The sequence below is a fragment of the Mercenaria mercenaria genome, chromosome 2 (genome assembly GCF_021730395.1).
Source record: "Mercenaria mercenaria strain notata chromosome 2, MADL_Memer_1, whole genome shotgun sequence".
NCBI lineage: Eukaryota > Metazoa > Mollusca > Bivalvia > Venerida > Veneridae > Mercenaria > Mercenaria mercenaria.
The window spans coordinates 77,633,217-77,644,975 of record NC_069362.1 but is presented as its reverse complement, the minus strand read 5'-3'; the positions used below and the strand labels follow the sequence as shown (position 1 = coordinate 77,644,975).

At 34.8% G+C, this 11,759-nt stretch overlaps 1 protein-coding gene across 1 annotated transcript; it reads left to right on the top strand.

Moving 5' to 3' along the window:
• Positions 1-4,579: 4,579 nt before the first annotated feature.
• LOC123562299 (uncharacterized) lies at positions 4,580-6,778 on the top strand. The gene is made up of 2 exons (XM_053523690.1): positions 4,580-5,341; positions 6,250-6,778. Exons 1-2 carry the CDS (start codon positions 4,979-4,981, stop codon positions 6,325-6,327), a joined length of 441 nt encoding a protein of 146 aa, XP_053379665.1. The 5' UTR covers positions 4,580-4,978; the 3' UTR covers positions 6,328-6,778.
• The last annotated feature ends 4,981 nt before the right edge of the window (positions 6,779-11,759 follow it).

Below are 11,759 nucleotides of genomic sequence, written 5' to 3'. Positions count from 1 at the left end.
CGCAGATTCTCCGTAAAAAAGAATTTTCGATTTGCGGAGAATCTGCGGACATGCGGAGAACATGCGGAATAATGACAGATATATTTCCGTTGCGGAAATTCTAACTCTTACTATTTCATGATGCGGAGAAGTTATACTTTGACATTTTCAGTTGCAGAAATTCTGACTCTGACTGTTTCATAATAGAGAAGTTATAAGTCTTAAAGCGGACAATTTGACTGGCCAAAACTGGTGTGAAAGTAACTGTTACTTGACCAATTTTCAATAGTTTTTTTGACAGTTAAAAAGACTTGTACTGTTTTATACTAAATAATAAGCAGTTATTTTCTAGATTCATTTTTTTAAATAAATTTGCTCGTAAAGCAAAACCAGTTTATTTAACTGCCGAAAACTGCCTACTTAGAAAAACAAAATTTTAATTGTTTTACTGACAAAGTGTTACCTGTTTACATAACTGCCTAAATAACTGTCTAAAACTGCATACCAAGAAACAGTTTATTATCTTGTTTACAAATTTTTCCTCTTTACTGTGGCACAAGTAACACTTCTAAGGAATAATTTTAAAATATGGTTTGTGTTGCGTGGACAGTGTTGCATTTTCCATTTCTGCTCATGAACAGACACAGTCAAACCGAGTCTGCAATTTTTACTGTTTGCCTTGTTTTCGTTGCTTCCGATGGATCTACTTTCCAGATTTTATTTACTTCAAAACAGCGGGTGTTAACTGCTGTGTGGCGGCCGTAAAAAGTCGCTTCGACTTCATCTCAGTGTTGTTATATTTTCTGGTCCTTCGGTATCATTGATTTCAACTCATTTAGATTTGAAGATTGAATTCTGCTTAAGCCGGTGCTAGAGGGCGTGGGAAGTGTTGCATTTACCATTACTGCTCATGAACAGACTCAATCAAACCGAGTCTGCAATTTTCACTGTTTGCCTTGTTTTCATATAGCTTCCGAGGGATCTACTTTCCAGATTTTATTGACAAGATGATTTTTAATGTTTCATATGCAGGCATATAAGGAAATATATAACCAATCACAATTATTTTAAGTATTACTGGTAAAGGGTCACTTAAATAATATTTCCGTCAAATTATTTTGAAATTGGGCATTTCTGACACGTTTTTTAATTTTCTAAATAGCAAAATAGAGAAAACCAGACCGACTGTGTCTGGTGGCCATATTTTTACTAAATGAAATTATTTGAAGGAATTCGATATATGGTCACCAAAGACCACTTTTTGGACATTATTTTGAACTTAAAGACTTTTTTCTTTCTGTTGCCGTAGTAAACAGCATTTAGTATGGATCTTTTTTTAGCTTGTGTAATATTTGAAACAAATCTATGAGGTATTGTCGTCACTTGATCGTCAGCCTCAGTATTGGTTAAATTTTTTGTTTAGGTCCACCTTTTCTCAAAAACTGAAAGAGCTACAGCTTTGAAACTTTGCACACTTGTTTATCATCATAAGGTGAATGTTCAGGCCAAGAGCTATAACTCTGATATGCACTTTGTCAGAATTATGGCTCTTTTAGTACTAAGAAAATTTTAATTTCTTGGTTAAAATGTTTGTTTAGGCCCACCTTTTCTCAGAAAATATAAATGTTACAGCTTTGAAACTTTGTATACTTGTTTATCATCATTAGGTGACTGCGTAGGCCTAGAACCATGACTCTGATATGCATTTTCATGATTTTGTCAGAATTATATAGCCCTTAATGTACTTACTTGGTTAAAATTATTGTTTAGGTCCACCCTTTCTCAGAAACTATAAAAGCTATATTAATTTGAAACTTGGCACACTTGTTTACCATCATTAAATGACTACGTAAAAGTTTGGTGGTAATTGTTCCAACAGTTTGGTAGAATATGTCTGTTGAAGCAAATTGCTGACAACACATGACAATTGCAAATACTCACAATAGCTCACCTCTGATCACTTATTTAGATTGTGTTTTCAATAAAACAGATTGCCGATAGAAAACATCGGTTGAAATCGCCGTTGCATCGGTTAGAATCCTGAAAGCAACATTATTGAAAAGTTTTTTATGTAGTCGAAATTGCTGTGAAGGATTTTACTGTAAAACCGTTTTGTTCACTGCATGGTTCCCACTCTATTGTATCTGTCCTTATAGAGTAGAGTATTGCAGTCGGTACCAGTAAATTGAGCGATAATACAAGACTTTTCATTGGCTGGGAGGTCACCTGTAGACGTAATAACCAATAGACTTTCGCTTTACATACTGTAACGGTTACGTGCACCACAGTTTTTGAAACGGAGAAAAGAGACATTTTAAAAGATTATGCGCTTCATGTTTACTCGCCAATCTGGTAAGTGACAGTAATAAGTCCTAGTACCCATACTGTGGACATTAGCTTCCACATAACTTTCTTTTAATGTTGAAAAAGAATGTTTTCTTTTGTTCTACCAGTAGCCGAACGAGCTATATACCTCGATTGGCAATATTCGCCTGCTAAATAAATTGATTTTGTTTTAACGTATGTTACAGGGTCACGTATAAATTATACTATGATATAGATAAAAATAAGTATACATTTGGAATAAGACAAAAATAGCATTAAAATTTTGAGGATTTTTATATTAGCAAAACTCTCATTTGCTAGTGGAAAAATGACTGAAAAAGTGAAAGTAGCTAGCACAGTAATGATCGGAATTAGCACCTCAGAATGCTGAATTTGGACCAAACATTGGCAAAATGACACCGTTCATGTGTACTGAAGAAAATTGCTGTATGTCCGTCATTCTTTCATTTAAAATTAAACACCACATATCAGAAGTTGTGCACCAGGCGTTTGTTTGACCTTGACCCTATTAATATCAGAGTTGTGGCCCTAGACTAAGTAAAAAGTGGGCATAACAGGAGGCATCAGTGTCAATTGTATACACATTCCTATTTTTTCATATAATTCTGTAAAAATATGGGTCTGACAGGTTACTGGAAACATAAGTATTTTGTAGAGCCCACTTGTTGTGAACTCGACGTAGCGATACCACAATGGTGGTTGAGTGTATGTGCATGCCTTGTTTTGTCTGCGGATTGTAAAAATGATTGGCACTAATGTCAGTATTTTTTAAAAAAGGTACTTCTAGCTTTAATTAAAATATAGCCATGGATTATTGGATCTTGTCCAATCCAGAACATTGTCATTTGTTTCGGAGTTACGAATGTTTACCATTATGAGAGAGCGTTATACACGCATGGCCTATGTCAGTACCTCAAAGGTCAAGGTCAAAGCAAGGTCAAGATATTTTTCAAGTCTGTCACATTCTCATGCATTGGCACATTTAAAATAACTTCAAAAGGTCAGTGTTCAAGGTCACACTGAACAGCTCAAGATGATGAAATGGATATAGTCAAGGATATATGCCGCCTGCTTTAATCAAAGAAATTTTAAAACTGTTTGACACAAAGCGGCACTTGAGGTGGATTAATGTTGCCCTCCCTTAGGAAAAACAACTGCTAAAATTAGCAATGAAATAGCATTGAAATAGCAGCTTTTTTCAAATAAATGCCTTTTTTTTGCAAGTTTTTTTTCAAGAGTGAACATTTTATTAGTAGTTTTTTAAAAACTGGTAAGAACTTGTTACAAAAAACTTTTGTCCACCAGTTTTTGTAACGGTTTTCTCCATTTATAATAAATGATCACCTTCAAAGCATATTTTTATATATGATTCGCTATGTAACTCTAAAGTAAAATATATTTCAATTTCAGCTGAATTTCAATAACATGGCGGTAGCTTTTCGTATTATAATTCTCCATAGCATCAAATGAGAAAATCACTTACTTTCTGGGCGTGCGTTACTGTAATGAAAAGAACTACACATAAATTACTGTTTCACAGAAACGGACACGACGATGCCACTGTATTACTGGATGGAGGCTGGCAGAAGAGAGGAAGTGGTCAGAACCATAATAGTTTATCAGGTAAAACCCATTCAAATTTCATTGAATATTTAACACTCGTTTTTACACTTTTGAAAGGAGGAATGTCCGTCGATTCGTCTGTTCATTTTTTTTATCTGCACGTGCATTTGTTCGTTCTATCCCATTTCGGCCATAATTTCGTTACTGTTTATGGGATTAACAGAATTGTAACTACACCCGTGAAGGGTGTATCGTGTACAACACTAGGTCCTCAACTGAAAAATCATAATCACACGTCGGTGTTAATGTCTCACTTCGGGGTATTTCCTTTAGCAAACTAGTGAAATTCACATTTTGCCTGCTCAGCAGTGTTACTTGTTAATATTTTTATTTTATTTTGTTCTAGTACATTATACATGTAGTAAATATGACTTTCACTTTAGCAAACTAATCAAATTCATTAACGTTTTGCCTACTCACCAGTTTTACTTGTTAATGTTTACTTGTTAAGTTTTATTTTGTACTAGTAGCCAAACATGACTTTCACTTTAGTAAACCAATCAAATTCAGTTTGCCTACTAAACAGTTTATTAGTAACTAACCTACGGATTACGGCTGCATATATTTGCATTGTGATATTTAAATGTTTTTACTTTTTATTTTTTTATTTTGTAAACATCTAGGTCATCTAACCTTAATTGGTAAAGAAATGAGGAAATGTATTGACTTTGGAGTTGCTAAGAAGTCGTGTAGAATATGCAAGATCAGCCAAAAGAAAGAGAAAAAAGCAAAGTTTCATGACTGCAGACGAACTTCTCTGGTTCGTCGAAGGCAATGCAATCCTTTTTAGCGGTTAGAGGAATTAAGAATCTAAAATGTCAATGGTTAAATATTAAAAAGGTAGTTATGGACGACGATAGCACAACATACGTGAGAATAGTGCAGTGATAAAAATCACGTGACTAAAGGGTTTACAAGTGATCTTTACAAATTAAAAGAGAAAAGTAATAAATTAACTGCAACAGTAATAAATTATCTGAAAAAGTGTTTTAATTATGCAGTCAGTTAAAATAAAGGGGATCCAGCAGGAATGAAAAGAAGCATCGCGGCCATTGTACCCCATTCATTTGGGTCACATGATGCGTGTGCTGATCACGAGTGGTGTCGATTCAAACTAGAGAAGGATTACAAGCGTAAGTCCCTTCCACACTGCAAGGATTTAGCAGACGACTTTTTGAAGAAAGACCTAGAGGACCTTATGGGAAAATATACAACACCTGCTATGTGCAGAAAACTTGCTGAACTACAGTCAACTAATTCAGTAGAAAATATGAACCAGTTAATTGCAAGAAAGGCTCCGAAATCAATGCATTTCTCAGGTTCGGAAAGTCTTGACTATCGTGTTTCTGCAGCCGCAACTCAAAAGAACGAAGGAAGCAGTTATATATGCACAGTACGTATGACCTTAATTCTTTATTATTCAATAATAATAATACAAATATAATAATACAATAATACAAAAACAACAATAATAATGATAATAATAATAATCCTAGGAGAGACTACGTCAGTCACACACACTATGTGATGCAGTACGCGGACATGCACTGTAACACGTTAATTGCGTGCGCATGTGATAACTTGAATACATCTACGTCAGAATCAGTCAAGTCAAATTCCTTTTACAGAGATATACGTGGAAATATGAGGAACATATGTACAAACATTTATATGTTACACGTTTAAAGTAAAATGTATAGATATAATTCAACGACACTTGGTGACACGTGACTTGCACGTTATCCTCAGCGGTTTTTTGCATTTAGGCGTGTATAATTCGATTTAGGGCTTTGAGCAGTGAATGCATTTTCAGCATCTGGAACTTCTACGGTAAAGGCCGAGGAAAACGTGTAAGTCAAGGCTCACTGTTTAAAATTCAATAATACACTGGAAAACCTATAGTTCAGAGACGCTGTTGCTGGCTCGCCTCAGTGAGCCGGTTTACTATGAAAACAATAAAAAAATCCGAACATTTCCAAAAACAGGAAGTTGCTGGGTCCAGACGACTCCGGACTCCAAACTTAAAAATAATAAAAAAGTGACATGTGCAGAGAGCAGAGGAGTTGAATGCATCGTGTTCACCTATCTGTCTTTGATAAAATTGATTTATATGTTTGTAAACACAGGCAAAAATATTGTCTGTGAACTATAGTTAACGCCGAGTCAGGCCTCCTCGTCGTTGAGTTATACGCGAATGCATGTATGAGCTTTGACATTCAAAGAATAATTTAGATTGGCAATCGTACATGTATGTATCAAGTTAATAAATGACTTTCAATCATATTTTTTTTTATTTCATAGGTGAATGAGACTCATAAAATGACACCAGGGAAAGTAACGGCTAAGCGCTTTCAAGGGATTGACAGAAAACGAGGATAGATATTGTCATTAGTCTTCACAAGGGGCAAAAAAGCGCAGACTCGATTTAAAGTTGGAAAAAAAGTAAATCAACAGTTCAATGAAAATTTAGAGGGTATATTGTACCAGACCGGAGTTCTAGCAAATACAGAAATGGATGACAATTCTATAGAGGTTGTCCCGGAACCGTTATTATTAAACTCGTAGAAATGCCGTCTACATGGGAAATCGACAATTCTGTTCGATCTAGAGACAACTGTGTTCGGTATTTATCTTTTATTTGTAAATACTTCTTTTCCACATCAGTGACGACTTAAAGTTCATATATCCGTAAAATACCTGTAAAAACTCAAAAACCTCGAATAATAGCAATACATGTACCTCATATTTTAACTTATAAATGTAGTAGTATCCTGTATGAAATATATGTAATGGTTACCATAAGTCGTACATATACTTGAAGGCATCGTGACGTAGGGTCAAAGGTACGGCTTCCAAATACGGAACTAATAAACGTGCACGCATGCGTGCTGATATGGTATATACGGTGGATGGTGTGCGCTTTGTCATTGAAGAATTATGTCTGCTCTTTAATCATAAAGTAGATAAACAATTTGGCACAATCAATTATTTTATGGTAACTAATGAAATATCAGTGAAATAAATTCCATATCAGTCACACTGTGAGTGAAATAGGTCTGCTAGTATTTAGTTATCAATTAGCATGGATATGGATAAATCACATCGAGGAGTGATACAATACTAACATTTTTACTTGCGCTACGCACTCGTAAAAATATTTAATTGTATCACCTGTCGATCAGATCTATTTCATATCCACTTAAAACAAATAAATATCATGTATGTACATTTATAATTTTGTTGATGGTGAAATGCAGTTCATTGTCATCTACGCTGTTATCTAAACTGTTCGGTAGAAGAGAAATTCTATATTAAAGTTGAAAATCTTGATGTTAATAACAATAATCGTAGTCGTTTTTTTTTCAGGGATAGATGCAGATATCATTCAACTAGCTGCTTTAGAACTTCAATCTGAACGGATATTCGAAACCTATGTTTTCCCACCATGTGGTAAAATTCCAAAAGCCGTTACTTGTTAACAAATATTGAAATACACGGGATCAATATGTTCTATAACTGTAAATATGTGCCGTCAGTAGATACGAGAACAGCTTTAGTAAACTTTAAAAACTATTTGAGAGCCATTTGGAAAAGCAGTTCTGCTGGCACACAATGTGTTGTTTGATTCAAAAATCCTAATGAATTCATGCAAGAAGTATGGGGTAGAACTATCAGGTATCGAAGAGTTTGGAGACACATTAGATTTATTCAAGAAAGAATATCCTGAAAGAAAACTGAACCACGAAGGCTATAAACAAAAGGATCTGTTAAAGACACACTAGGGATTGATTACAAGGCACACAGTGCAGATGAGGATATACTTGCGTTAAGTAAGCTAGTGAAAACTGTTCATAATTTTGAGGAAAAAATAAAGACTTATTCAGCGGATGAAATTAAAATAAGATTAGAAAGGAGTGAAAACCAGAAAAAAATATGAACAACTACGACGAAATTCTTGCTAAAAAGTTCATGTAAAATCAAAAGCCAAAATGTTATCTTCTGCCGGTATTTCAACGAACCACTTGAAGATTCTTCACAACAGATCGGGATATGACGGGTTGGAAATTTTTGTTTCGCAAGCTTATATCGGCCCCTGAAAAAACTGCAAAGGATGTTGTAAGATATTTTGACGAATTGAAAGACACTACTGATTGATGTTGAAACTGAGATAAATGTACTGGTTTAAGTTACAGATGCTTTTACTACAAAATGTATGATAAACGTTAACTCCATTTTACAAAAGGGTTAAACTATCATGTGTATAGCTGCCCTCCCAATCATAGACCTAGTTAAGAAATAATTCATAGCAAAAGTGTTTTAACACTACTTATGCACGATGGGTGGTTATACGTTGGGTGTAATAATTTCACGAGGGCGCAGCCTGAGTAAAATTATTTGTATGAAGCATTATCGCCAGAGTGTATACTAGTATATAAATAGTGTTTAAACACGGTCTTGCTATAAATCATTTCGATTTTAATATGCCCTTTATGTAAAGCACTAGGCCTGCAAACAATAAACGCTTATTCAACCCCAACTTTAGACCAGCAAGCACAGGCTTCTGATATCATATCTGAAGTAATGAGACCAGCTTCAAACACTGCTGTTGCCACATTCAGACAAGATTCAATACATAGAGCGTGACTCCAGTAATGAACACAAGTAATACATGTTGCAAGCCGAAGTGTAACATCCAAGATCTCAAAACAACACTCATATCCTTTTGCAGTGTTATGTGGTGCCATTATATAACTGGGGGTACTTTTAATAGTAACATTGTGTCAGGCCGGCGTGCCGAAAGGAAGTTTTCAGATATTGAGAGCTCACAGGAATCACAATAAACATTCTGTTAAAATGGTTAAAATATGTTGAAATATGCTGTGTATTTTCAAAGTTCTTAATGTATTGAAAAAATCTTGACTCATTTGTGGTGTCAATATGTCTGAGAGAACTTTAAACGTTAACATTGTGTCAGGAAAAAGGAAGTTTTCAGACATTGAGAGCTCACAGTAATCACAATAAACATTCTGTTAAAATGGTTAAAATATGTTGAAATATCTTCTGTATTTTTAAAGTTGTTAATTAATTGTTTAAATATTGAATCATTTAAGTACATGTTGTTATTCAATAAAATTGTCAATGAATAAGTGATTTGATATTGGCGCTGTTATTTGTCTTTGGGACAGTCATATTGGCCCGAGGCCGAAATAACAGGGCCAATATCAAATTACTTATTTATTAACATATATATCTGTTAATGATTGTAATGGTATTTTCAAATGTGATGAAACAGTTCTATTAAGTTTTTTTTGTGATGTAATATAACTGCTTTGAGTATTTCCAGTAGTAGACAGTTTTTTTCCATTTTTTGTGAGGTCATATAAATGATTTATAATGCTGTGGCATTTTTTCTTGCAGTTTTTATGAGGTCATATAAATGGTTTGAAATGCTATCTCCAAATATGGAAGCAGTTTTGTGATGTCATCTCATTTACATATTTCGGCTGATTTCAATGCTTTTTCACTTGCATTTAAATGCATTTCAAATGCTTTTTAAATGTATTTTAACTGCTTTCTATAAAATAACAATTCATAGCCCAAAACTGCTAACTAAATGGTAAAAAACAGTTCAGAAAATATGTCAACACTTACATAATTATTTTCAGGCTCGGCATCATTCAGGGAGTAAATGAAACTAGTTGATAAGGAAAAAATTTCTCTGGGTTCCAGATCTGACGAGGATACCTTTTCACAGAAAGCTTATACAAATAGCAGAACAGAGGATACTGCCTGGCAAAAGAGGGACATCTCATAAGCTGTGTTAGTAGAAGAATATACATCAACCGAACATACAAAGCAAAGTAAATCAAAAACAATTCTGAAGGTGAACAAACTACTAACTTAAAAAAAACAAACACAATGGAGAAAACTTATTCATGTAAAAGGGTAATAAGTGATTTAAAACTTAAACAAATGAATGCATTTGCTGGACTCATTAAACAATTTTCAGATGACTGTAATTCCTTGCAACAAATATATGAGACAAATACGCATATGACGGTCACGGAACTACATGTTTCACAAGAAGAAGTGAATGACGAAGAAGGACAACCTATATGAATCAACACAACAGTCAAATTGATATACTAAAATGGAGAACTAGAGCAGATTAGCAGACAACTCCGTCCAATTAATCACCTCATCATGAAGATGTGCAAAACTCATGAGTCAGCCTTGTTGGCTCAAGGTCAAGGTCACAACTCAAGGTCAAAGGTTTGAGCATTCCATTTTATATCTGCTCTGTATCTCCTTAACATCATGAAAGATTTTAATATGATTTGGCTGTAATATTCCATTTTATCAAGACAATGCAGAATTCAAAATGTTCCCCGGATCTTACTGATATGTGCATTCAAGTCGGTTAAGAGTCTCTTAAGAATCTACGTCTGGCTAAGAATGCTAGCTACACCAGTTGGTACATTGTGCATGACTTACTACAGTTGTTTTACACCGAGGTCCAGGAAGAACTTAAGTCCGTCATCAGCGCCAGTTCCTGCTTTGCTACCATGGTAGACAAAGTATGTGAAATATCATATGGCTATGTGTTGTAACGATTTCAATGACTCGGGTGAACTAAAAACTAGAATACATGTAACACCAAGAACACGAGAACCAAATGTGACAAATTATGTATGGAACAACCAAAATAAATAAGTTATCAGCACCAACATGTTCATTAAAAACACGGAAATTGTATGAGTACAACTTGTCATGTGTATTGATACATGATTATACATCAGTCAAATAATTTTCATTGTTAATTACTCAATGAAATAAACAGGGGTTTGTATGAGTACGTCGTAAGAAGCTACTTACCATGTTGAAAGTGACTTCATTTCATACAAACATGATTATGGAGTATCAGGTGTTTGAGTTTCAGTTATCACAGATAGGGAACATGGATGAAACTCATTTTTGATATGCCATGGAGTAAGACTGTTCACATAAAAGGTGCAAGTACAGTGACATTTTGCACAAGTGGGTGAGAAAAATCACATTTTACGATGACCCTAGCTTGTATGGCCGACGGAACTAAGCTCAAGCCAGCAGTTGTTTTCAAACGTAAGATAATGCCAATGGAATTCATGTGTTTATAACTATAACCTAAGGGTTGGGTCAATGAAGACATTCTTAGGGCTTGGTTACAGAAGGTGTGGTTTTCAAGGCTAGGTGGACTGAGAAACCAGACTAGTTTACTGATCTGGGACCAGTTTAGGGCTCATGAAAAAGGACTTTAAGAAGTGTAAAACAAGAACAGCTGTGGTACCTAGAGGCACCACTTCAGTCCTTCAGCCTTTGGATGTTTCACTGAATAAACCCTTCAAAGTTTAATTGTGCGTCATCAGTGGAATGAATGGATGATAAATGGTCAGAAGGTGCTTACTAAGGGTGACAATCTGTAAAACCTGATGTTGTGACAGTTTGTGATTGGATTTTCAATGCTTGGCAGAGTATTGACAGTGTAATGATAATACGAGCATTTCTTACTGTGGCATCTCCAACTCCCTTGATGGCACACCGGTTGATGTAATGTTTGCCAAGTTTGTGTCTGGTAGTGAAGTTGGTGCTGAATGTTCTGAAACTGCTGTATTGATGATGATAATGTTAATGGTTCTTATGACACAGAGCTGACTTCACGATTTGTTCAATTCAGACAATGGCAGTGACACCGAGTTTGATGGACTTGTTGGAGTGTAAAAGCTTTCTTAGGGATATTATTGGAATATATTTAGAGTTGTCATTTTTTCAAG